Source organism: Bombus impatiens, unplaced genomic scaffold (genome assembly GCF_000188095.3).
Source record: "Bombus impatiens unplaced genomic scaffold, BIMP_2.2 scf_1275, whole genome shotgun sequence".
NCBI classification, from domain to species: Eukaryota; Metazoa; Arthropoda; class Insecta; order Hymenoptera; family Apidae; genus Bombus; species Bombus impatiens.
Window position 1 is genome coordinate 876,250 of NT_177694.1, and position 25,715 is coordinate 901,964.

At 34.3% G+C, this 25,715-nt stretch overlaps 5 protein-coding genes and 1 non-coding gene across 8 annotated transcripts; 2 read left to right on the top strand and 4 right to left on the bottom strand.

Moving 5' to 3' along the window:
• Nucleotides 1–3,316: 3,316 nt before the first annotated feature.
• Nucleotides 3,317–3,389, bottom strand: TRNAV-UAC. Its single transcript has one exon. It is a non-coding gene; the product is annotated as a tRNA-Val (tRNA).
• A 289-nt stretch (nucleotides 3,390–3,678) lies between these two features.
• Nucleotides 3,679–12,300, bottom strand: LOC100749217 (collagen alpha-1(I) chain-like). Of its 2 annotated transcripts, none has more exons than XM_003493718.4 (18): nucleotides 11,811–12,300; nucleotides 10,668–10,874; nucleotides 10,237–10,553; nucleotides 9,626–10,117; nucleotides 8,979–9,486; nucleotides 8,608–8,849; nucleotides 8,331–8,528; nucleotides 7,780–8,247; nucleotides 7,675–7,719; nucleotides 7,140–7,598; nucleotides 6,888–7,049; nucleotides 6,629–6,790; nucleotides 6,180–6,557; nucleotides 5,824–6,093; nucleotides 5,112–5,725; nucleotides 4,823–5,031; nucleotides 4,554–4,738; nucleotides 3,679–4,452 (listed from the first exon to the last, which is right to left on the bottom strand). In XM_003493718.4, exons 1-18 carry the CDS (start codon nucleotides 11,947–11,949, stop codon nucleotides 4,093–4,095), a joined length of 5,415 nt encoding a protein of 1,804 aa, XP_003493766.1. In that variant the 5' UTR covers nucleotides 11,950–12,300; the 3' UTR covers nucleotides 3,679–4,092. The 2 variants fall into 2 exon arrangements, with proteins under 2 accessions (XP_003493766.1, XP_012247544.1); XM_012392121.3 differs by lacking the exon at nucleotides 11,811–12,300 and adding an exon at nucleotides 11,212–11,754.
• A 948-nt stretch (nucleotides 12,301–13,248) lies between these two features.
• On the top strand, nucleotides 13,249–16,693 carry LOC100749815 (probable ATP-dependent RNA helicase DDX10). Its single transcript, XM_003493723.4, has 12 exons — nucleotides 13,249–13,462; nucleotides 13,531–13,722; nucleotides 13,808–14,080; nucleotides 14,221–14,342; nucleotides 14,420–14,621; nucleotides 14,695–14,857; nucleotides 14,935–15,118; nucleotides 15,200–15,376; nucleotides 15,468–15,682; nucleotides 15,758–15,954; nucleotides 16,040–16,440; nucleotides 16,559–16,693. The coding sequence occupies exons 1-12, from the start codon at nucleotides 13,367–13,369 to the stop codon at nucleotides 16,689–16,691; spliced, it is 2,355 nt and encodes a 784-aa protein (XP_003493771.1). The 5' UTR covers nucleotides 13,249–13,366; the 3' UTR covers nucleotides 16,692–16,693.
• A 445-nt stretch (nucleotides 16,694–17,138) lies between these two features.
• LOC100740558 (isocitrate dehydrogenase [NAD] subunit gamma, mitochondrial) lies at nucleotides 17,139–19,515 on the bottom strand. Of its 2 annotated transcripts, none has more exons than XM_012392070.3 (3): nucleotides 19,353–19,515; nucleotides 19,013–19,241; nucleotides 17,139–18,851 (listed from the first exon to the last, which is right to left on the bottom strand). In XM_012392070.3, the coding sequence occupies exons 2-3, from the start codon at nucleotides 19,226–19,228 to the stop codon at nucleotides 17,913–17,915; spliced, it is 1,155 nt and encodes a 384-aa protein (XP_012247493.1). In that variant the 5' UTR covers nucleotides 19,229–19,241; nucleotides 19,353–19,515; the 3' UTR covers nucleotides 17,139–17,912. The 2 variants fall into 2 exon arrangements, with proteins under 2 accessions (XP_012247493.1, XP_024227113.1); XM_024371345.2 differs by having other exon boundaries at nucleotides 19,322–19,400.
• Nucleotides 19,516–19,978: 463 nt separating this feature from the next.
• On the top strand, nucleotides 19,979–21,914 carry LOC100740800 (chromobox protein homolog 1). Its single transcript, XM_003493649.4, has 4 exons — nucleotides 19,979–20,124; nucleotides 20,515–20,622; nucleotides 20,706–20,943; nucleotides 21,032–21,914. The coding sequence occupies exons 2-4, from the start codon at nucleotides 20,527–20,529 to the stop codon at nucleotides 21,256–21,258; spliced, it is 561 nt and encodes a 186-aa protein (XP_003493697.1). The 5' UTR covers nucleotides 19,979–20,124; nucleotides 20,515–20,526; the 3' UTR covers nucleotides 21,259–21,914.
• LOC100748904 (CCAAT/enhancer-binding protein zeta) lies at nucleotides 21,328–25,587 on the bottom strand. The gene is made up of 4 exons (XM_012392083.3): nucleotides 24,083–25,587; nucleotides 23,387–24,011; nucleotides 22,882–23,292; nucleotides 21,328–22,780 (listed from the first exon to the last, which is right to left on the bottom strand). Exons 1-4 carry the CDS (start codon nucleotides 25,187–25,189, stop codon nucleotides 22,302–22,304), a joined length of 2,622 nt encoding a protein of 873 aa, XP_012247506.1. The 5' UTR covers nucleotides 25,190–25,587; the 3' UTR covers nucleotides 21,328–22,301.
• Between the last annotated feature and the right edge of the window lie 128 nt (nucleotides 25,588–25,715).

Sequence of the window (25,715 nt, forward strand, 5' to 3'; positions counted from 1 at the left end):
CGGAGGGTAAGCTCCGCCGCCGGAAGCGCGAAAGTCAACTCGTCGTGCGTTTTCCCCCGTAATCGCGAAGTCTGTTCGAAGCGGAGGATCGGCGGAGGCCCGTGTGGCCGCGAGGAAACTCCATCAGCTTCGACTCGTTGTCGTTGCCCTCCCGCCCCCGGCTTCTTCGACGACTCGGTGTCACGGGTAAGGTGTATCTGACGGGGGATGCGATCGTGGAGCACGAGGGGATGAAATGGTTCGCGGCGATTCAAGAACATATTTCCATGTACCTCGTTTCTCGCTTTTCCATAACTTTCCGGGTATTTAATGGCACGATGGGTGTGACATTTGCTATCTTTCAGAGATACAAAGTAACACAGGTACTGTCTGGACGTGCTGTGAACAGATTGATCGAGCGAAGATGAATTTTTCATTTAAACTCGGTTATCGATAAATCTCAAAGGACCATTACCGATGACGGGCATTTAATTTTCTTTACCAAGAATCAATGTATATGCGCGAAATTTTGCTTGCTCCTCGGCAACTATTCTCCATGGCGCGAATTCTGTCTTTGTTACCGAGTAGCTGTTCGTAATCGAAATAAAATTTCTCTCATCGATAATGATCACCGGTAGTCGACAAAATTTTCATCGTTTAAAATGGTTATCCTTGTAGCGGCACACGAGCTAGAGGAAAAATCAAATCGTGTTGTTGCTTTGCCTCGGAGTATCAATATCGTTAGGACTTGCATGATGTGATAATAAATAATCTCCAGGTAAAACAATGTCACCGCTACGTGCAACAAAGACGAATTTGAATTTTCCGACTGTCTGCCGACCGGTATAAATAAACAGACGCGATCGCGAGCTAATCAGTATATACCGAGTTATCAGCGAGCAATTATACACTGTCTTAGCGAATGCGTTTGTACGAGCGTCTCTCGACATTATTTATATTTATTAATTTATTTAATTTAAATATATTGGACGGGTTGCAACAGCAAGTTCTCGTTATTCTACGTTACAATCGTCTACAAGTCCTTTACATCCTTAACCAGGATATTTACTTCTTTTTTTACATTAACTCTCACATCGCAACTTTTAAAATCTGCCTTATAACGGTTACGATGTCTATTTCTTGTTAATAAAATGTTCAAAGGTGATCTCGAAATTTACGAAGATTTTTTTCTTTTGGTCGCATTATTGATTTGAAGGATGCTGCCAATTGTACCACTCGAGATTCAAATGGTTCATACTCGTTATCTACGAATGGAAATTCAAAATCGCGTTAAATTAGCTTGAGCGGAGACTCTAACAAATGATTCTAACAATGAGCTGTGAATAAATTTCCATCGAGCTAGAGCTCCGGTTCATACAGTTTTCAGGAAAGTGACAGCGGTGAAACGTTAGTGAAAGACACCTGTATGCTTCGCACGGTACGGGCAACGTTACGAGAGATGGTCGTAATAACCATCGCCATCGTTGAATATTTTATTTATTATTGCTTGAAAATCAATGATCGTCATTTCTCCTGCATGTATTATATAGCTATATCTACTGATCGTTAATTTGCATAATTGGGCTACTTTATGTCTCTGAACATTTCTAAAATATCAAAAATAGTAACAGTACGCGCGAATAAGAAGAAAAATTAACATCCGAATGATCGAGAACAGAATTGGAAACGATTTGTACTGTAAATTAAAGCAAGTGGAGATAAAGTTACGCTACTAGTGTCAAAAGTTTTTAATTCTTCGTGGAGCGTTTCATTGCTAAAATATCGTAGTTTCACGATGTATTCCAAGTCTGTGAACACATTTTTCGACCTTCCAACAGATTACATTATCTTTCGTGTTTGATAGTCCATTTGATAAATAACTGAAAAAGATTATTTCTAGAACATTGGTTTCAACTTGATAGTCTCAAAGAGAAGAATTATTTTTCTGCTTAAACGAATATTTTTACCGAGTGAGATACAATAAAATTGAATAATCGCGATAACAGAGGAATCAAAGAAGAAAAAAAAGAAAGAAAAAGGGAACTTAATTTTCAACGCGTCGCGCGTCGATGCGATTCTGTCGGGGCAAAGTAAGCGGTCTGCACTTGATAGGTCGAAGGATCCGTAGGATTCTGAAGCACCTCCTCGACGTGGCAGGAGCAGAAAATCGCGTTGAAGTGGTAACGGTCGGGCTAATGGTTCGGAGACGATATTTTGTTAAACAAGGAAACCTTTTATCCCTCATACCATTTCTTGGACGAGCGCTCGGGAACAGGGACGGCTACGTTTCAAAAGAACTCGGCTTCCATCCACCCTCGTAGTAGTTACCCTCTGCACGCCACGAGTTTCATTAAACGTATTTACGTACTTTATTTTTTCTCTAAACATCGATTACCAATTGACGGCCTTATTTATGTTTTGAATGAACAGACATTTTTACTCGTTGAACTAAAATACAAATATTTCAGAATCTTTCCCTCTAATGGGTCGATTAATTATGCAACTGCTTCTCTGTTCGTCTTACTCGATCGGAAATATACTCTCTGCCAAGATACGTTAAAATATTTCACAGATGTTCGAAATATTCAATAGTAGAAGTAAGTACGAACGTATTTGAAGAAGTACCATCACTGATTTGCGACGCGCAGCGAGCTGAATCCTTCGAAGTTGAATCCGATACGATGCGAAGAAGGTCGCGATAAAAGCGGCCCTGCACCGTCACTTTGGTTTTCTTGTCGCGAGAAGAGAACGAGCTGGAAGTGTGAACCGCCGACCACCACGACAAGATACCACCTGCCCTTTCTCACGGTTCGCCCACGCATATAGCGCCATTCTCGCGAATTCCTTCGATCCCTTCTGGCCTGAATCACTTCTCACTTTCTTCAGCCCTTCCCAGATGCGAATCGATATGGTTCGCGTAACTATCCAGCCAACTCCTACGGAGTTCTGTTCGTGGTAAGCCTCGACTGACAAGTTAATTCACTCTCTACTCGTTCCGAGCAAATGATGCATGGGGACTCAATGGAAACACCGTGTGACTTAAGGACGTCATTTTTAACCACGTTCTATCCGTTGTCGAGCAGCTATGAATCTTATCAATCAATCTGTCTTTCTTGATGTCTATATCTCCGCATTGTAGACAATTTTATATGTCATCCTCGTAGTCAGTGATAGATTCGCATTCTGATATTATTATTTCGTGCTGGTTTAGAAGAAAATATGTATAAAAAAGATAGATAGATACTTGTTTTATGGTCGATTGTGGTCGTTTATCAAATTATTAGATAAGCAATTAAAAAGCAAATGGAAATTGACATAAAAAAGTAGTGAAAATAAATGGTTCCGACCGGGATCGAACCGGCGACCTTCTGCGTGTAAAGCAGACGTGATAACCGCTACACCACGGAACCGACATGTCTGAAGCTCTTTTCATATTTTTCATATTATTCATAATATACAATCTTTATTTCTATTTATATTCACAAAAGTTATTCTACCAATTATATCTAATAGTACATTTAATTGCACAACACGAAAAAAAACACTCAATTTAGATAGTAACAAGACCAGGGTTTAAGACAAAAACTGATAAAAATTGTATATAAGTATGAAGGATTAAATTCAATTGAGATTTGCACGTATTTAGAATCAATTAAAATTATATTTCAAGGCGGGAATAACGTTATAAAGTGAAAGCAATTTTATGTATTATTGCATTTTATTTATAAACATGTGAAAATTCGGCGTACATCGCACAGAATTAATGTAGATCACATACTTATGGCAGTGGTTACAATATTAATAATATACATATATATAAATAACAGTGTTAATACATTGTATTGCACCTTTTACATTCTACTTAAGTTCTGAATGGCACTTTTTTATTCTTTCGAACGTTTAAATCCGAAAAGATAATGATAATTGATATAAGTACATGGAAAAATATAATAGTTCTCATTATTGTACGTCTTAGTAAGAGAAATTTAGATGATTAATAAATTATTATCTGCTGATTGATATTACAGTGTCAAGGAAAAAATGATAGAAAATAATTATCGAATAATTTACAATTATACCTCAGTCTTGCCAATAGAGATTTGATAATTTGATTTACTTGAAACAAATGGGCCCAACTGTAAAACCAAACGCTTGATGCGGCAATCCATAATCGACTGGGTAAAAATCCACCAATGGTAACTGTTGAAGCTTTTTACTGTAAACCAAGAACACTGTATCTCCTTTGCTTTTACGCATTTTACAATTGTCCGTAACGATCTGTGGCTTGATACCGGTATATGAAAATTCATCCTCGTTAGCACCAAGCAGTCGTAAAGATGAATTATAATTAAAATTCAAAACATTGTACCAAGCAACGCTATTAATGCAGGTATAAGTGAAATTTTGATAAGCTTCTTGGCTCAATAAACGCAGAAAATTTAATTGCACTACGCCAATAGCTTCGTATGTAATCTATAACATAACATACGACGGATAAGAGATTTTTATATTTTATATTTCAGGACTTCTTGTTTCTTATAGACATGTATTTCGTTAGATGAATGTAAACTCACTTTAAATCCTCCGCGCAAATTCGAGTACCAATCCGTTTTATTATTTTCTTTCCTCCATGGTATATTGGGCATTTGACTCGTGTGAATATCAGGGTATACGCAAGTTTCGCCCATATTCGTCATATTGCAATAAACATATACAGAGTCGTCAGCCATTCCTAAATTTGGATCGATCCAGTACCAACCTGTTTTGGTAACCGTTATTTCGTAAGTTTTCAAATAACTGACAAAATCAGTAACCTCCGAACGAAGCAAATAGAATTACTGACCATCGTGAAAATGAGGATGGCCGTAAAATAAATCCTTGCAAGTCCTTACAGGATTTTCTCTGCTTCCAATCGGTTTGCGTATTCGATCCAATTCTTGTCTCATGGCGTATATAGAACTGTACATGTCCAAGAATTTTGGGCCAAATTCCTCTTCGATTTGATCATCCTTGTCCAACGTTTCTGAATCTTTCTCTTTCTCGTCTTCCGCGCTGCGAATAATAGTATCATCATTAGTAGTAGTACATTTACAGACATGAAAATCAAACATACAAGGCCTAAAAGGTCTTACGTATTTGTCGAAATATCGCGCTTCCTTCGAAGAATTTGTTCTCTCGTGAATAACAACTCCGGAGGAATCATAGGTTGCTCTGCAGGTGGTCCAGGAGGACCAGGCGGTCCCGGAGGGCCGAGTTCGCCTTTTGGTCCATCGTTTCCAGCATTACCTTTGGGTCCTATTGCTCCTTCTATTCCTGGAAGTCCTGGAGGTCCATCGTTTCCTTTGAAACCCAATAAACCTGGTGGCCCTTGGTTACCCTTGGGTCCTTCGAGTCCTAGAGCACCTCGTGGTCCTTGTTCTCCCTTCTCACCCTGTTCTCCTTTGACTCCAACGTGTCCCAATTCACCTCGATGCCCTTTGATTCCTCGTTTACCTCTGTCACCCTTTGGACCTTTTGGCCCAACCGGTCCAACTTTTCCTGGAGCACCAACAGCTCCTGACATCCCTGGTGGACCATTTTCTCCAGCAAGTCCTGGCAATCCTCTTACACCTGGCAAACCTGATGGTCCTGGAAGACCCTGAGATCCTATGGAACCCGGAGGTCCCTGCGCCCCAGGCGGCCCCATGTCTCCTTTTTCACCAGGTAAACCTGGACTACCTTGCACTCCCGCTGGGCCTTCGGATCCCTAAATAATAAATTAATTTTCATTACTAATTCAATACTGTTATTTGTTTAAAACAAATCCTTAAGATTTATCATTGTCAAGACTATAATAATGCATACTTGTTTTCCAGCAAGGCCAGGTAATCCTTCCTTTCCCGGGGGTCCAATCTCTCCTGGTGCGCCAGGATCTCCTGGTTTTCCATCTTCACCATTCTTACCAGGTTCCCCTTTTGGGCCGACTAAACCTGGTTCTCCTGGAGGTCCAGGAAAACCAGGTGGTCCTGCATTACCTTTTGGTCCTTCCGGACCATTTATACCACGACTTCCAGGCGGTCCTGGAGGTCCACTCTTACCTTCTTCTCCCTTTGGTCCTGGAGGGCCTCTTTCGCCCTACGATACACATTTCGTTAAATTATAATAACGTAAAATTTATTTCCATAAATTTTTATTGAAATAATTATAGTATCATTCCTTACTTGTTTTCCTTCTGGACCTATTAAACCTGGAAGTCCTACCGCTCCAGATTCTCCTTTTGCTCCTTGACGACCTTCTACTCCCGGAGGACCTTGTATACCTTCAGACCCTTTAGGGCCCCTTGGACCTTGTTCACCTGGATTTCCTGCCGGTCCTACAGGACCAACTATGCCAGTATCCCCCACTTCTCCTTTTAATCCTGATGGGCCAGGCAATCCTTGTGGCCCTACGGGACCAGGAGGACCTGATGCACCAACGGGACCATCTTCGCCTTTTGGTCCTCGCCTCCCGATTTCTCCAGGTGGTCCCTTTTCTCCTGGTAAGCCGATAGCACCAGGTTCACCTCGAAGTCCTTGTGCGCCAGGTGCTCCTGGAGGTCCCTGTGAAAAGTAAATCATAATTTACATTTTACTATTATGCTGTCGTATGATTACAATTACATTACGCTTACTGTTTCCGCTTGAGATCCTTTAAAGCCTTTTTCACCAGGTGGTCCAATATCTCCTTTGTCTCCATCTTCTCCTGGCACTCCAACAGGGCCAGGAGCTCCTGGTAAACCACGTTGCCCTGGTAAACCATCTCGCCCGGTAGGACCGACTGGTCCAGGCTCGCCCTGATAAGAATATGTATTATTTAATATGATTCATAATTTCGGTATCGCTTTATTATCATTTTAGTCATTTATTTTTATACTTGTATGTTATTATTACCCTGTCGCCTTTCAATCCGACTGGACCAGGTGGTCCTTTAGGTCCTTGCTTTCCTTGAGGTCCAGATTCGCCATCTTTCCCAGATTCTCCTTGAGCACCTTTATCGCCTGATGGACCTTGAAGCCCAGGTGGTCCTATCTCTCCTTTTGCACCTGGCATTCCCTGTTTTATAGAGAAGAGTTCAATTAATAAAAACACGTTACCTTGGAAACTTTAGTTATTATATTATTAGAAAGACAGACAAATACAAACCGGTAAACCATTTGCACCCCGTTCACCAGGAAATCCTGGTAGACCACCAGGACCAGGTGAACCTTCTTTTCCTTGTAAACCAGGTGGTCCTTGTGGTCCTTCTTTGCCTTGCTCTCCTGGGGAACCTGATTCTCCGGGAGCTCCTGGATTTCCTGGACTTCCAGGTTCTCCTGGTTGTCCAGGTTCACCAGCTGGACCTTGCGGTCCGATAACACCAGGCGCACCTGGTGGACCTGGCGGCCCAGAATCACCCACTGGTCCACGTTCACCAGAAGGTCCAGGGATTCCATCTTTACCATTGAGACCAGCTTGCCCAGGAGATCCCACAAATCCACGAGGTCCCTCGACTCCTGGCGTACCAGATTCTCCTTGTAATCCCGGAGGGCCTGGCTGTCCAGTATCACCTTTCGGTCCTGGCAATCCTTCGGCACCTCTTCTTCCACGAGCACCTCTAAATCCCTTTGTAAAAGATATTCTATTAATTCTTTTATGTGACAATATCATCGTTAATATTATTATGTATTTCCTCATGTACCCTAGGCCCTGGTTCACCACGTTCTCCTGACGCGCCATTGTTACCCTAAAATAACGAAATGATAAATCTCATTGTATTAAATTTTACTTGATAGGCTCCTTTTACCCTTTCTCCTTTATCTCCACTAGGGCCTTCTCTTCCTGGTTGACCTTTATCTCCTTTTTCACCAACATTTCCAGGATATCCAACAAAACCTGGAGGACCAGTTTTACCTTTTTCACCAGGTAGTCCAACTAAACCGGTTTCACCACGTGGCCCTTCGAAACCTTTTGGTCCTTCTAAACCTTCCAATCCAGGAATTCCTTGTGGACCTGACAATCCAGGTTCTCCCTTCGCGCCAATGTCACCTTTCTCTCCTTCTGGACCTCTCTCTCCCTTTTCCCCGCGTTCACCAGGCGATCCACGTTTGCCTTCGTCGCCTTTCATGCCACGGACTCCCGGGAAGCCTATCGGACCTTGCGGTCCTTGAGGCCCTTGTTCACCTTTCATCCCAGGAACGCCTGGATTTCCCGGATGACCAGGAGATCCATCTGCTCCCGACAGACCAGGAATTCCAGGCTTCCCTTGTGGACCCTGATAAAATTGTTAAATAACTTCGTAGAAGATTTAATAAAAAGCAAATACTTTTTAAAAAAAATTGTATCTAAGTAATTTACCACTAGACCAGTTGGACCCAAAAGACCTTGAGGTCCGGGTGGTCCTACAGGTCCAATTGGACCCGGAGAACCTGGCACACCTGGAGGGCCCGGTGGACCAGTATTGCCTTTTGCTCCTGGTGGACCTTCGCTTCCAGGAATACCTGGATTCCCTGGTAATCCAGGGAAACCTCGTGGGCCTATGAATCCTCTTGGTCCCTAAAGTAATTTCAAAAGTACGATCTTCCGTTTTTATATGAATACAAGTATATTGTTGTATAATATTTTCGTTATTCACCATTTCACCCGGTAAGCCTGGTAAACCTGGAGGACCATCATCACCCTGCATTCCTTCATGACCTGGTAAACCTTGTTCACCGGTGGCACCTACAAATCCTCGTTCGCCTTTATCTCCTGGTAATCCAGGCAGTCCAGGCACACCCTGTTCTCCTTTCATTCCTGGTGGTCCACTTAAACCTCTTTCTCCGTCTCTCCCAGGTCGACCACGTCTACCCTCCCTGCCAGTATTTCCAGGAATACCTGTATGAATTTATTAAATGTTCCAATGTTTGTTTTGTCCAAATTATCCTGTTATAACATTTAAATATCCAACTTAACAAATTAATGGAACTTCAGGACTGTATACAGAAAAGAATTTATAAAACTGACCTCTTTCGCCACGAGGTCCAGATTCGCCAACTTCTCCAGGTTCTCCCTTCTGACCTTGAGGTCCAGGTGGTCCTTCGGGCCCAGCAATACCTGTAAGACCCATAGGACCTTCGGCACCTCTCATAGCCAACATATGCTGTGAAAGCATTTGTCTCAGAGCTTCCGTTTGAGTATCCGGTCCTTTCTCGTTTCCTTGCTGGTTAAGTGCTGGAATTATGAACACGTTTCCCGGTGGGCCAGCCGTGCCTTGCAAACCTGCTAACCCATCTCTTCCTGGTTCTCCTTTTTTACCAGGTGGTCCGGGCACCCCTGGTGGCCCCGGAAATCCCCGTGGCCCAGGCGAACCCCTACTACTATAATAAGCTGGATTGTAATACGATCCTTCCAACGATTCCGAATATTTCAAACCTCCTTGAACTTCTCTAGATAAATTGTCGGAAGTTTTAGAAATTTCTGGCGTTGTCGTTTGATAGCGATCTACTTCGACTGAATCGATGTTGTTGAAAACCTACATAAACATTTATTTAATAAATGATAAAACATTATTTATATTCCTTTAACCAATATTTTTCTCAAGTTCAATATGTTATGTTTTTAAGCAAATGAAAAACACGTTTTATTGTCTATTATTATAACGATTAACTCACGGCACTTTGATTGTGAAGGAACGTCTCCACAGTTGGTCTTGTTGCATATGTTGCATTCACTGGCCTATAAGCTAACTTGTAGTTGTCGCTGTCTTCGGTATCCTCGTTCCCTTCTTCACTCCCGTTCTCATAATCATCCTCCGTTCCTTTTACAAGATTTTCATCCTGCTCATTATACGAAGCATTTGGTCCAGATCTCTCAGATGTTCTGCCATAACTTCGAGGCGGGTGCAGATTGTAATTCGTTTCATAATACGATCCAGCGGTTGAGAAGGGTTTAACCGGAGAACTAGAACTTGGGTCTGTCTGACTGTCGCCAATATTTGTACCCTCGTAATAAGTAGACGAGGTTGTACGCACGACGGAATTATAATTCCGCATATTCGAACGACCACTTTGTCTCGATTGACTTCTACAATTTGGCGCGAAAATCGTGCAAATTTCGTAAGCTGCGTCTGGTATCGGTGCAATCTTCAACATTTCCAGACCACCCTATGAATAATTCGAAATAAACGAACAAACCGTTAAACTGAATTCCGTCTTAGATTTCGTGTAGAATTAAACTCGTATGTTGTAATCAAGCACAAGTAATTTGAATATTCTCCACTGACCATATACATGTTACCATCGACGATCTGTTGGCCGATAATTATGATGCCGCTGACGCTAATCGTTTCGTCAAGATTTCTACTTAATTCTTTGGAAATTTGTTGAGTACAATCGAAAATTAGCGTGACAGTATCGCCTTTGATGCTGATTCCTAGACGGTGCCATTTTCCATCGGATATATCAATACCAAACGAAATTGGTTTATCCTCATCATCCGGAGTTGTACTGTAGTAAAGAGTGACATCATTGCCCAATGATAGTACCAACTGTTCCTCACCACTGTCGCTGTAGATCGCAAACAACGTGGCAGCCGAGGATCCTAATTTTGTGATCGTTAAATTGTATCGGTTATTATCTTATCTATGTGATTATAATCTATGATCTGTAAAAGTACGATCAGGATAAATGTAAATCAATTAAAGAGAGTACTAACCGATTTTTGGCTTCGCGACGACTAAAATGGAAAAATCACGCGGTATACCAGTCGGAAACAAAGTGTTCGTATTGATCGTCAGTAGCGCGCTTTCCGTAATGTCATATGCTATTGTATCATTTCTGTGGCAACGATTTTCGGTTACGATCACTCCAACGGGCTCTTGGTGTATTCCCGTACCATCCATCAGGTCTACGATATTCTTTTCTGAAATTGTGAAATACCGTGATTCGCGTTCACTTTAAATGATTACTAACATATGCCTAAATAACATCAAAACTATGATTTTTCTAGAATTTCTTATTTAACAAAGTTCTTGCATACACAATTCTAGACATGTTTTCATAAAAAAGATATTTTGAAAATGTTTCTATAAGTAAAATTTACGTATACTTTCTTCAATGTTAAAGTTTTCAGCGATCAGAATATCGTCGAAAACATACTTGCACCGCAATAAAATTTCACATAGATACATTTCATAGATAGATATAGCGATAGCATATATATATATATAGCATATGTAATTTCTTAACTAGCAATGAACCTGTTTTAGCCGAAACTTATGATTTTACAAGGAAAGGGAAAGATGCGATTAAATAAGCATAATAGTACGATGACGGCACGACGAACAACCCAATAACCCCTAGAAACCCAATAACCCCTGATCTCGAAAGACGTAACTCATCGCGTTTAAACCAGTTTCATTAACAAGTCCTCTTTTCCTGAGTGGAACACACAGTTTTGCATGCTACGAACAGTGGCTCAATTAATGCAATAGAGATCACTTAAAAAGACATTCACTAGCAAATGGACTTGCTATTACATAGTTCACAGAATGATTATTTCAACTCGTGTACTTGTACATATCACACGGTGATCATTTAACCTATATAACTGGAATCTTATGTTTTAAAGAATTATTTCTTTCTAGATATACATACTCATTCAGGTTTGTTCGATATAGATATTATTACAAATTACGAAATGCAGACATACGATCATAAAATCTGCTTTGAAATAGCGTATTCATTTTGGCCTGTCGTTTTACTGTTCTAAATCGTATACTTATTCGTCAGGACACAAAGTCAAACTGATTGTTAAGTTGGTCAAATTGTGATTTAAAAGGAATTGTTGCACATTTACCCATGTCTTGCAAGATAATATCGGCTAGCACCGGATACAGTCCTAATGCTACGAGAAGACAAAATGTCCAAGAAACGGAGTGGATATTGCGAGGCAGTCGCAGTGTTCTCCATTGCTGTTTCACGTGGTCCCGCCGCATGCTACCCTTTCTTCGTCAAATCATGTTTTTCACAGGGAACTTTTTCTAATACCAATCACCGTAAAAAGAACGCGCACTATCGGTAAAGCCACTAACGAACCGATCGGATGTGAAGTCGAGAAAGCCCGAGAAATTTATCTGAATATAATCGTTGTCACAATGCAGTCGCCCTTCCCCACGCGTTTCCTCTTCTTCTACTTCGATCCCTCCTTTCTAATATTCTATCTCCCCGCTTCTCTTTCACGTAAACGCCGATGCAACGATCCACATGCATTCCACACATGTGTATTTTAATTACAATCCCGCGTTTCTTCTGTTGACACTGATTCAGATAACACGTGGCACATCGAAAATGTGGTGCATTATGATCTACCCAGGGTAGGAATCTTTTCATCATCGAAATTTTTCTTATGAGAATACAAGCGAAATTCTATCTTGAATGTCGTACTGTTACATTATATATACTTACAAAAGTTCGTTCGAGAAAAAAAAAGAAATTGTTCCGCCAACGAATGTGGTCATCGTTTAACTATGAAACTTTCAATTAATTACTTCCTCGATACTTTTGATTAACTACTTCCCGACTTAAGTTACTTTGTAAGAGTTCTCTATTCGGACCGAATGGAAATCAATATTTATCACGTTAAAGAGTATTAGTCTCAACGCATTTGAACGAGTAAAAGGTAATTTTTTTTTACGTGATGTACAAGTATATTTGTTCATTGATAGATTGATTCATCTATTTTTAATCTTTCGAAAATAATCGTATTGGTCACTGATCGAACCTAATGTGCTAATTAATATAATGTATTAATCAATAATATAAGCTAAGAATATTTTGGGACATAATTATTTTAAATTATGATATTTCTGTCAGTTTATCACACTGCTAAAAATTAATTAATCTATAAATAAATTCGTTCAAATTATTTGTGCAGCAATTAATACCATATATGTACTTATAGGATACTACAACTTTTATATTATAATATAAGGCCAATTAATATCTTAAACATTTAATTAATTCTATCGATAAATTACCGATGATATGTACTATCTGTTAAAAACTTGAAAGCAGATATATATACATACATATACTTTACTAAGAAAATTAATAATTCAAATAATTATTTTTATTTATTTTATATTTCGTATACCTCTTCGCTTTTAAAAAAAATTATTAATACATATAACGTATTCGTTGCATATAATTTAAATACGAATATTAATGTACTTCGCTGTTCTATTTAAATATTCAAATATGTATTCTTGATATGCACATATCTGTAGTAAGTCAAGCAATACTGTTGCAGTTAGCGCCTAGTTGTACAGTGGCGTTGTAATTATATGCATCAGTTGTTCACATAACCTTATAAATAGGTTATATACAACGTTCCTTAGATAAATCTAATATACAATGCCAAAGAAACAAAAAGTGAAAATTTACAATACGAAGAAAAAACCATTTCCTGAAACAACAATAATTACTAATCTACAATCTAAATATGATACTGTAAGTTCTAATTTCTTTTTTCAAGTCTGTAAAATTTATAAGATTTTATAAGATTTATATGTTTACAGATCGATGAAACGAAAATAACAAAATTTACAGATCTTCCACTCTCACCGAAAACTTTAAAGGGTCTGACAGAAAATAATTATATTGCAATGACAGATATTCAAAGACAAAGTATTGGATTAGCATTGCGTGGAAATGATATATTAGGAGCAGCAAAAACTGGCAGTGGGAAAACTTTGGCGTTTCTTATTCCAGTAAGAGATTTTATTAAATTTATGTAGTACTTTAATAAAGAAATTTGTAACAAAAATTTATAATAAAGGTCTTAAATTGTTTAAGGTCTTAGAGATATTATATTGCAAACAATGGACAAGATTAGATGGACTTGGTGCACTTGTTATTACACCAACCAGAGAACTTGCTTATCAAATATATGAAACACTAAGAAAAGTTGGTCGACATCATGATATTTCTGCTGGTCTTATCATTGGCGGAAAAGATCTAAAATTTGAAAAAAGACGTATGGATCAATGCAATATTGTTATATGTACTCCTGGTCGTTTGTTACAACATATGGATGAAAATCCACTATTTGATTGTATAAATATGCAGGTAAATAGATATAGGAATATAAGTGGATCATTTGATGTGAAAATGTTAATTAGCTTAATCATCATTAAACAGATAAATAATAATTAAATAATAACAATGTATTTTTATTTATCTATATCTTTTATCTATCACAATTGTAGGTACTGGTATTAGATGAAGCTGATAGATGTTTAGATATGGGTTTTGAGCAAACCATGAATTCTATTATTGAGAATCTACCTCCAAAACGGCAAACCCTTTTATTTTCTGCAACACAAACAAAGTATGCATATTAAAATAGAAGTAAAATATAATCATTCTTTATACTTATTAGATTATGTTTATTTAATTTTTTAACAGGTCTGTAAGAGACTTGGCCAGATTGAGTTTGAAAGATCCTATGTATGTGTCTGTCCATGAACATGCTACACATACCACACCTGAAGCACTTGAACAAAGTTATGTTGTTTGCGCTTTAGAAGACAAAGTTTCAATGTTGTGGTCATTCATACGTAATCATTTAAAACAAAAAATTATTGTTTTTTTCTCCAGTTGTAAACAGGTATAGCAATATTTGTTATAATTTATTTCAACTAAATATGAAGAATAATGTTATGGTATCTATTATCTTTAAGGTAAAATATATATTTGAAGTACTTTGTCGATTGAGACCTGGTATAAGTTTGTTAGCACTTTATGGTACCTTACATCAACTTAGAAGAATGGAAATTTACGAAACTTTTTGTAAAAAACAATCTGCAGTTTTGTTTGCAACTGATATTGCTGCTCGTGGGTTAGGTAAGGAAAAAGAATGATTCTTCACGTGGTTCTAAATTAGCCTGAATATCGCTATTCATAATTTAGATAAATTTTAGATTTCCCTGCTGTGGATTGGGTTGTACAAATGGACTGTCCTGAAGATGTAAATGCTTATATACATCGTGCTGGTAGAACAGCTAGATTTCAACGAAATGGTGAATGCTTGCTGGTTTTATTACCATCTGAAGAAAAAATGATTGAAAAACTTAAAGAGCGCAAAATTCCAATATCCATGATACAGTGAGTTAAAAGTCTTTCTTAAATAAATAATTGAACAACTCATAATGTTTATATATTCAAATAATATATATATATATATAGAATTAACCCAAATAAATTGCAATCTCCACAACGTAAAATAGAAGCACTATTAGCAAGAGATGTTTTATTAAAAGAAAGTGCTCAAAGAGGATTTGTATCATATATAAAATCAGTCTTCTTGATGAAAGATAAAGAAGTCTTTAATGTTCGTGCATTAAATACCGATTTATTTGCAAGGTATAGTATATATATAAATACACGTAATAATAATTTTAATGACATAAGCAACTTTTGATTTATTGTTTTGCAATTAACTTTTTTGTTTTAGATCTTTAGGTTTAGCCATACCTCCAAGAATTCGATTCCTTCAAAGAATGGAACAAAAACGACAACCATCTGATAAAAATAGTGAAAAAATGAAACAATTTACTGCTAATGATAAATTAAACTGCAATGTAGATGGGCAAATAACTGACTATAAAGAAAATAAAGAAGAAAAAGAAATTAGATCTCCGACAATAAGTCCAAATAACTTTGCACTTGGTATAAAAATAAATGTTAAAATTTATCAAATTATGTATTTTTTTTTTATATGAATACATTTATTTTCTTATACAGATGATAGCGATGATGATGATATATTAACTGTGAAACGAAAAAATATAAACCTTGATGATATACCAATTGAAATCAGTGATAAACAGGACGAAAATGCAAACAAAAAGAAAGCCGTTACAAAAGCCGCAATAGCTAAAAAAATTCTTCGAAAAAAAATAGTACCAAATAAAAAAATTACTTTTGATGATAGGGGAGAGGTTTGATTCATTTTTTCTTGCTTTTTCCATTAATTATAAATATAAATCTCTCAAATGTGCAATCATAACATATTTCACTTTACAGGAATTACTAAATCCCTCTAAAGATAAAGTTTCTGAATTAGCTAGACAATATGAAAATGAAGAAGGTTCTGGAATTAACATAGAAATAGCTAAACGGATATTACACGAAGAAGATAAATTTGATAAGCAACGCTTTAGAGAAAAAATAAAAGAAAAACATAGAGAAGAAAAAAGGAAACTAAAAGCTAGCAAGAAGAAAATAAATGATAAAAATGATGAAGATGATCGAGATGAAACTGAGAATACTATAAACGACTATGCTAGTGAGGAAGCAGACAGTGATTTAGATTTATCCTGGTTACCAGATCCAGATAAAATTTATGGCAAGCAGCAAGAAAATTATGAAGATATTATGAATGTTCCAGAAACACAGGAAAGTGAAGAAGAAAGCAGCATACATAGGTTTGCATTTTAACAACTTGTATTAAATCATTATGTCTACAAAAATATATTTGTTTTATTTGTTTTATTTCTAATATTAATTTTATATTTGGTACACATATTTTTTTATCATTTACAGATCATCTAAAAGAAAACTCATAACACAAGATGAATATAAAAAGAAGAAAAAGAAACAAAGAACATGTCATGAAATAGATAATACAGATTTAAAAGTAGACGAGGAATTAGCATTACAACTTCTACAAAATTGAATTATTATATTAGGATTTTCACTGATCAAGATTTTAATAATTTTTATATATCCTATAATACAATATTGTTAATACTAAATATTTTTCACTATCTAAACATTTTGTAAATGAAATAAACTAAGTCCTCGGATATATTGTACTCTAAATCATTTGTTCAGTGAATTGTCATTAGCATAAAATTATTAAAGACATGTATAAATATTACATAATTACAAGAAAATATTTTTATTTACATCTGAAATATTTTCAGATGTAAATAAAAAAATTTACATCTCAAACACGTCTTATAAGAATAATTACAATATTTAATTTCTATTGATATTAGTACTTATAGCATATATTTTACAAATTTTGAATATTAATAATTCAATATATTACAATATCTTTATATTACATGAAATATCACTATAATACAGGTATCAAATTTGTCATTTTACTTAAAAATTGTTATAATTTTGTGCGATTTACACAATTGTATAGAATTCCTTTTAAGTAGAGAATACATTTACTACTGTCAACTGCAATGATATTTTAACATTATACCAAACACAATGAATATTTTTTCTAAAAAGCAAAATTAAATATATATGGTTCTACATTATTACGAGGGTGAGTCAAAAAGTAAGTTGCATTCGTCTATAACTTTTTGTATATTAAAAATATCTTGAGGAAACTTGGCAGCAAAGTGACAACATTTCTCAATACTTGTGTTCTAAGGTTATATTGATATTTTCGACATAACGATTGCCTTTCATTTGTTATCAATCGTGAAACATATCGCGTTCGTCGGATCGGACATTCACACTCGGCACGATCCACGAAGATATACTAGAAAAATTCAAGTGAAACGTATAGCAACTTCCGTACAGTCCAGACCCAGACCTTTCCCCTTATGACTTCGATGTCTTCAGGCCAATAAAAAAAGATGTTCCAAAGTGATACGGCTCTGATGAAAAAGGTCGAAGTGCGACGTGAAAATGGTTATCGCAAGTTGAAAGACAATTCTTCGACGATGCAATAGAAGAACTGGTATCGTGATAAGTGTCTCAATAAACATCGGGATTATGTAAAAAAGTAGTACTTAGATTCTATTTTCAAATAAATACTAATCAAATAAAAACTAACTTCAAATACTGAATACTTCATTTTTTTAATACAAATACTACTTACTTTTTAACTCTCCCTCTCATATTAGGTTTAGCAAGATACACTGTATCAGTCTTAATCAGATGCTGTTTTAATATATTTCATTATAGCATCAACAACTTCTCTACTGGTAGCTTGTCCACCAAGATCACGAGTATGTATACCTTGGTTAATAGTTCTATTGATAGCATTTTGAATTAACGTAGCATGATGCTTATGTCCAAGATGACGTAACATATCAACAGCAGCATTTAACATTGCAATAGGATTGGCAATATTTTTCCCAGCAATGCCTGTACCAGTATTACGAGTACCTGGTTCAAACACTGTATAATGGTCACCATAATTTTTACCTGATAATAATCCAGCACCACCTAATAAACCACATACTACATTTGATACAATTGCCCCATATAAATTGGTTGTTAACACTATATCAAACTGATGTGGATTGGAGACCAATTGCATACAAGTATTATCAATAATCATATCATTATGAGTAATATCTGGATAATCTTTTGCAACTCTTTTTGATGTTTCTAAAAACAACCCATCAGAAAGCTTCATTATATTTGCCTTATGAACTGTGGTAACTTTTTTTCTTCCATTTCGCTTAGCGTATTCAAATGCATATCTTGCAACACGTTCAGAATTAGTAGTTGTAATAACCTTCATACTTTCCACAACACCCTGTACACTTTCATGCTCTAACATAGCATATTCCCCCTCTGTATTTTGTCTCACAATAACAATATCAATATTTTTATGCCGTGAATTTACCCCAGGATATGATACACAATGTAAGACATTTACATAAAGATCTAACTCATTTCGAAGAGCAACATTTCGGGAAAGTACACCAGCTTCTGTACTACGAGTTTCAATGTTCCCTTTTAGTGCTACACCATTTCTACGAATTGATGTAATAGCATAATGTAAATCAACATTGTCATCTGCATTTGGATCAATATCTACATCTTCAAAATCTACTGGTACACCTGCATAACTGAAAACCTATAAAAAATATATAAAAAGATTATATAAGACTTTCTGCTCTAACATATCGTTTAAAAATTTAACAGGAGATTTAATGTAATAATTTAAAGAATATAGAAGTAGTGACATATACCTAAAAGATCATTTTTTACTAAAGGTATATACAAATTTTGTCGTACCTCTTTTACATAGGTCATCAACTCTGGACCAATTCCAGCACCAGGCAAGACAGTAACTGTGTGTCGTCCTCCATAGTGAGCTTTTGGTATAGGCATTACCTTTTTAATAGATGGAGTTTTATGTTGTATTTCAAATGCAGAGAGTGAAGCACATCTATGAATTTGAGATACAACAGTTTTTGGACGTAAATACTTAATAACTGATCGGGCAGCCATTTTGAGTATTATTCTGCGAATTAATTATAAAATATAATTAAATTTTAATATTAATTATTTAATATCAATAAACTACATGGTTTGGTCACATACTATTACTTTACAAATTCTATTTTAACAATACCTTGAAAGTCCTTGCCAACAATGCCAACAATGCCAACTCCAAATTCCAAACTTCCAACGCCGTTTAATCCATAACTTTTATAAAGAGTGGAAGATCAATATTAAAATTTTAAATAATAGTGCCATCTATAAATGCCAAAATAATCTTTAATACCATGCACAGTACAAACTTTATATAACGTTAAATATTTTTTAATACTATTCTGTATATAATGCATCATGTAATAACATTACATATTATAATTTTTATAAAAGATTTAAAATATTAATTATTTGGCTAAATTATTTGTTAGAAAAATTAATTTTAGAAATGATTGCAGTACATCAGCAAACTTCAATATTTTCAATATTAAACAAAATATTTATTGTATTGCAAATCAAAAAGTTTCATATTTTGTTTTACTAACAACTTTTATATAAAAATTACCAAACAAATGATATTCTTTAAGAAAAGTTTAATGTATAATGAATTTAATGTTTAACACTTCAACAAAAACCATTATTTATAGTAAAAATGTATTATATTTTAATGCCATTTTTGTAATAATTATGATGTTTTGCGTTTTAAATTAATAGATATTTATAAAGAAATGTCAATGATATAAAATATTTTTTTACCTCAATGAACAATAAATTTGTAAAATCATTTGCGAATGAAATGTTGGTCACACTGTCATTTTTCGCGGCAACGCGATAATAAGACGCTAAAGCGCCAGAAAGCCCGCCGCATCATTCGTAGTTGCATCTTTGCTCAATTTGTATCTATTCTCTAAGTAAGTATCATAATTAAAAATAGTGGCCAGACAGTTATAGATGTAATCATAATTAATATTAATATTAGTTTATATTATTCATTAGCGATTAGCTTTTACCGTAAGTTCACAAGAAAAATCTTTGATTGCTTCCCGGCTGTCGTACCGCCATTTTGCATCATGGTCGTTTCTCTTAGCATCTTTAAACCTTTTTCTTACAAAATTGTTGAATGTATTGTTATTTTATACTGAAATAATTTTTCCAAAGTTATTTTTTGTATAAATTTATTATTTATATACAACGAATTATTTTGACTATGACTATATATTCAATGTCAATGCTTTTTTTTAGTTATATGGTGTATAATTTTTATTTTAATATCCTTTGTTATATATAAAATATATTTGCAGTATTAAAACAGAATGAGCAAAGGGAAGGAATCATCCCCTGGAGAAAGCGCAGGAGGAGAGGAATTCAGCGTTGAAAAAGTTTTAGATAGGAGAGTGGTTAAAGGAAAAGTATGTGATTTTGAATATATATTATACATATATATTTCTTGTATATTCGTTAAGATTACTGTTTGTTAACTACATATTGTTAGGTTGAATATTTTCTAAAATGGAAAGGATATTCCAATGAAGAAAATACATGGGAACCAGAAGAAAATCTTGATTGTCCAGATCTAATTGCACAATTTGAAGAACAACGCAAAAAGAAAGAAGCAGCTGCCACTGGTAAACGGCATGAAGATAAAGAACAAAAGAAACGAAAAAGTTCATCAGGTGGTCCTGTACTTACTCATACTAAGAAAAAAATGACTGAAGATAAGAAACCTGAAGGTAAAATTTATTTTTAGCTCCTTAAACAATATATTTAAATAATATACATATAACATGTTTTTAATTACTTCGCTTTAATTACACATAGGTTTTGACAGAAATTTGGAACCTGAACGAATTATTGGTGCAACAGATTCAAGTGGAGAATTGATGTTTTTAATGAAATGGAAAGGAACAGATGATGCAGATTTAGTTCCTGCTCGAATTGCCAATGAGAAATGTCCGCAAATTGTGATAAAGTTTTATGAAGAACGATTGACATGGCATAGCCCTGCTCATGACGAAGAAAGTTCAGTAAAAGCTGATGCAGAGTAGCGTTCAGCCTTCCGATATACATATACAGCACGCTTTAGAATATGTCGTATATAAAAAATAGCGTGTACAAAATGAAAAATATGAAGATTTATTGATCATTGCACAGTCATACTATAAATTTTAAAGTTTTTTTTACGATTATTGATAACTTAAAAATTAAGAGATAGGCCATCCTTATTATGTTATTGTTAGTCCAAATATAATTACTCTTACACTTAAAAACAGGAAATATACTTCCATAAAATCTATACTCGCAACTTCTTTTGCAACTGTTACATTTTTGTATAAGGATCAATAAAAAGTTTATTTTTCATTGTTAATTTAAATGTAAAGTTTAGTATGTCCAATGTAAATTAGAACAGTATGTATTTCGAATGTAACGTGTTTTTTTATGTAATTTTTCCTCTGATTGCTTAATTTGCAATTAACTTTTAAGTAGATGAGCGTGATTATACGATAGTTGCGGTTGTTGCTAAAGAAGTTGAAAGCTTGATTATTTTTATTCAAATACAACGTGACAGTGTACAGTAAGTACAGAAATATGAATGAAAATAATCTTTTAATTTGTAAAAACCTTTTTGATGATAAAAATACTTTTACATAAGATAATAGCGTTATTATAGTGGAAGTATCGAATATTTCTGTCAAAAAAAAAATAAATCTTTTTACTGTTTTTGTAAATTAATCTTTTACATAATGCATCAAATTGAAAATATGTTAACTGTCTATTAACGATTTAAATTATCTTTTTTACAACATTCAGTATCAACAATGTAATGCAGATTAATGTTTTTGTGTCTAGTAATTATGAAAGTAAAGTAAAAAAATGTTTTAGTATATAGGTATATGTGTAGTTCCTTAATTTGTATAACGTATCAATTAAAGCATCCATTTTTTGTAATTTATAAATGCTTTAAATCTTTAATACGTTTGTTACTATTGAAAGATTGTTAACGTATAACATGCACAATTTTTCTGGTGGCAGCGAACACGGCAAGAAATGCATGCTATATAAAAGCTTTTAAAATATATTTATTTTATAATTAATGTTTAACCCTTTTTACATTTCTTTTAAAAATTTTGGAACCTTTCCGTTTATTTCTATTTAAAGAATTTCTGAGTTTCTGATGTCGTTTAATCTCCCAATCTATTTGTTTCGAACTTGCACCATCCAAAGTATTAAATGCATTTGTGCCACCAGTTTTACCTTTTTGTTTACTATGTTCTTCTAACATTTCTGCAAATTTTTCCGCTGATACAAATATGTTGCTATCAATTCCTTTTGAATTTTTATTTTGCTTCTTTATATTTGATTGAATACTATCATCCAAAGCTTCATCAATATCTTCATCAAACTCCAAATCACTAGCATCATCGTCATCTAAATCAATATCACTTAAATTCTGTAATTCATCATCAGTATTATCATTATCTATATTTTCTTCTAACTCATGTATATCGTGAGAATTATTACTATCTTCACTTTTATTATCATCAAAATATTCATCTTCTTCCTCAATATCTACAAATATAATAAATGTTTATTTTTAGTTTTCATATAATATGAAATATCTTAAAAATAATTTTTGGATTAAAAGTAAATTACAAAAAATAGATACATACCTTTCTTCTTTCTTCCACTTTGAATATCAGCTGCAATATCTAAATCTCCAAAGTCTTTATTATCTGTTAATCTGTCTAACATGTTGTCAAATTCTTCGCTATTAACACTCTCTATATCATCATCTTCAACTTTAAGTTCGTGTTTACATTCTTTTTTCTTTTTTAAATATCGGTATAAATATAATTCATCAACTGGAATGCGTTCTTCTCTTTCATTGAGATATGACATACTATCAATTGGAACACATCTAATACCTTTAGGTGTATACCCTGCACGTTGTGCTAAAGGGTCATTCCTTCTCTGCACTTTTTTATCTTCTAACTTTTTTGGATTTTTAAAAACATAACGATCTAGAAAACGCATTAAGGATAAATCTTCTAACGGGTCTCCTGTGTAATCGATTGGTTTCCCTATAATTATAAAAATTATATGTTACAATTTTAATATGTTAAATTGATTTTATATGCAAGTAATACATGTGAAAATAATTGTACTGTTAAGTACCTTCAAGAATAGTATTTGCAAATAATGCAACACTTGGATGATAATGCTTAGATAATGTTATGAACTCTGTATTTAGACCTCTAGTTATTCCAGCATAAAGAGGATTGCGACAAAAGGGGTCATATTCCTTATGTGAATCGAAATCAATTTTTATGTTATTTCCTATTTTATTTTCAGAATTAATTTCCTTATCAATATTGTGTTCAGATATAACATTCGTTAATAAAATGGAGTCTTCTAATTTGGATCTATCATCAGAAGGATAAGAGATATTTTTATTTTCTGGACTTAATGAACTATCTTTAGATTCAAGATCTTCATTTTCAATTTTGATAAAATCTCGAGGTTTTAATAAAAAAGTTTTTAATTCCTTATTTGTCTGTAAAACTTTGGATATCACATATAAAGTAGCACATGCCATATTTGCAGGAAAATATAATATGATTTGTAAAGTTCTTTTGACAAAAGCATATGAACGTTGTTTGTTACGATCATTTTTGAGAACTCTGAATAATAGATTAAGAAACAGTGCACGTTTGTTTGCCACCCCAATTTGTGGATCTAATAATTTCCGATAAAAGGTTGAATAAAATCTGTTTGATTGGGCTTCATCTTTACCTGTAATCTACAGGAACAAAAGAAAAAATAAAAACGTTGGACCTCTTATAATTAATATATTATAATTTACATACTTACCTGATATAATAAGTTAAGTGCATTTAAAGAAACATTAAAAGATCCAATATGTACAACTTTGTATACAGAGTCTATATAATCATTCAATATATTTGAATCCATGTTTGCAAATGGATATGCTCTATTTACACCAGCTAAAATTGCTCCCATCATTCTAGAATCTGGCTCTCCCTTTTTTAAACAAGCTTTAAAAAAGGCAAAATAAACTTCAATGAGTGTAGATGCAAGCTTTTCATCCTTCTTAGTTAGAAGAAATTGCGTCAATAAGCATATTGCATAGTATTGAGCACGTTGTGCTACATTTTTTCTAAATAATAATTTTTGAACTTCTCGTAATACAACAAGTTTCATGTTGGGATGTTCATATAATAACTTATTTAGACAAAATATAACTTTAGATCCTATTTTACCACTTGGATCTCCTATTTTGTTAACAATCAATTCTAATAACTTATGTTCTTGTTCAACATTTCCTATTAATAAATCTTTCATTGTTGATATTGCTATTTCACGATTTGCATCCACGGTATCAGATGCAATAGTAGCTAAAGACATTACAAAATGTTCATACTGTTCATGTAATTGATCTTCAAAATACCAATGAGCCATTAGTTTTTTTCTTGATAAACCTAATTTAATAAGTGCATCTCCAGAACTAAATTTGTCAAGTTCATCTAAATTTTGTTCCTCGAATTTCAGTAATTTAAATTTAGGATGAAGTAGATCTGATAAAAACAGATCTTTTAAAGATTTTATCACCATATTGCATTGATTATGTTTTGCAACTCGTACTTGATTTATAAGCTTTGTAAGTCGAGTTAAATTGTATTTTGGATTGTCTTGCACTAATATGATAGCAGCTGCTACTTTATCTGAGGTTGTACCCTGTGTTAATGCTGTTCTTAACCATGCTGTTTCTGAATCAGTACATTTTGATTCTTTTAATTGGTAAACAGAAGTTTCTGCATCTAAATATCTTTTTGCTTCATTTTTTAAATTCGATATTTCTATTTCAGATTTTGAATGTTTACATGGTTCCTCTTCTTTAGGATATTCTTCATACCACTTAGCACTCTTTGTGTTCACTTCTTTAAGTCCCTTTTTCATCTTATTACAGATGAAAATTCAAGTATTTACGTAAAAATATATTTAGAAATATTAAATGAACAATATATACTTTGTAGGGGAATATTCTTATCTCGTGGTTAACCTCAATATGATATGAGTATATTAATTTTAATTTTAGTTAGGTTATATTTTCACGATAATAAAGAATATTTACTACACAAATATCAATTAATGTTATTTTAGAGAACCAAAAATTGTTAACTTTTTTACAATCTTGTAGTTTACGACATGTAGAATCAGAAAGTATAAGGGGCAAGAAATCCACTAATTCGAAAGTTTTGACTATAGCTGCAGTCATACACGTGTATATAAATAGGTCTCGACAATAACGTACAAGTCCTACGACTTAAACTTTTGATTATTATTATTGTTATTGATGTTATTATTTTGATGTATTTTAATTCCCTTACTAGTATTCCCTCGCAGTATTTTAATTTCCTCACATAACGGCACCATATGAAATTTCCAAAAGTACACGTTACTGATGGTATTAAAATTAAAATGA

Excerpts from the sequence above, each read along its gene's own strand:
- LOC100749217 (XM_003493718.4), bottom strand. The coding sequence starts at position 11,949 with ATGCGGCGGGACCACGTGAAACAGCAATGGAGAACACTGCGACTGCCT. Across the intron at positions 8,850-8,978 it reads TGGACCTCGTGGCGAAAGAG|GTATTCCTGGAAATACTGGC; the intron begins GTCAGTTTTATA and ends AAATTCATACAG. Across the intron at positions 7,050-7,139 it reads GGGGTGCAAATGGTTTACCG|GGAATGCCAGGTGCAAAAGG; the intron begins GTTTGTATTTGT and ends TCTATAAAACAG.
- LOC100749815 (XM_003493723.4), top strand. The coding sequence starts at position 13,367 with ATGCCAAAGAAACAAAAAGTGAAAATTTACAATACGAAGAAAAAACCA. Across the intron at positions 14,622-14,694 it reads TTTTCTCCAGTTGTAAACAG|GTAAAATATATATTTGAAGT; the intron begins GTATAGCAATAT and ends ATTATCTTTAAG. Across the intron at positions 14,858-14,934 it reads TATTGCTGCTCGTGGGTTAG|ATTTCCCTGCTGTGGATTGG; the intron begins GTAAGGAAAAAG and ends GATAAATTTTAG.
- LOC100740558 (XM_012392070.3), bottom strand. The coding sequence starts at position 19,228 with ATGGCTGCCCGATCAGTTATTAAGTATTTACGTCCAAAAACTGTTGTA. Across the intron at positions 18,852-19,012 it reads TGATGACCTATGTAAAAGAG|GTTTTCAGTTATGCAGGTGT; the intron begins GTACGACAAAAT and ends TATTTTTTATAG.
- LOC100740800 (XM_003493649.4), top strand. The coding sequence starts at position 20,527 with ATGAGCAAAGGGAAGGAATCATCCCCTGGAGAAAGCGCAGGAGGAGAG. Across the intron at positions 20,623-20,705 it reads GGAGAGTGGTTAAAGGAAAA|GTTGAATATTTTCTAAAATG; the intron begins GTATGTGATTTT and ends ACATATTGTTAG. Across the intron at positions 20,944-21,031 it reads TGAAGATAAGAAACCTGAAG|GTTTTGACAGAAATTTGGAA; the intron begins GTAAAATTTATT and ends AATTACACATAG.
- LOC100748904 (XM_012392083.3), bottom strand. The coding sequence starts at position 25,189 with ATGAAAAAGGGACTTAAAGAAGTGAACACAAAGAGTGCTAAGTGGTAT. Across the intron at positions 23,293-23,386 it reads TGCAAATACTATTCTTGAAG|GGAAACCAATCGATTACACA; the intron begins GTACTTAACAGT and ends TTATAATTATAG. Across the intron at positions 22,781-22,881 it reads AAGTGGAAGAAAGAAGAAAG|ATATTGAGGAAGAAGATGAA; the intron begins GTATGTATCTAT and ends TTATATTTGTAG.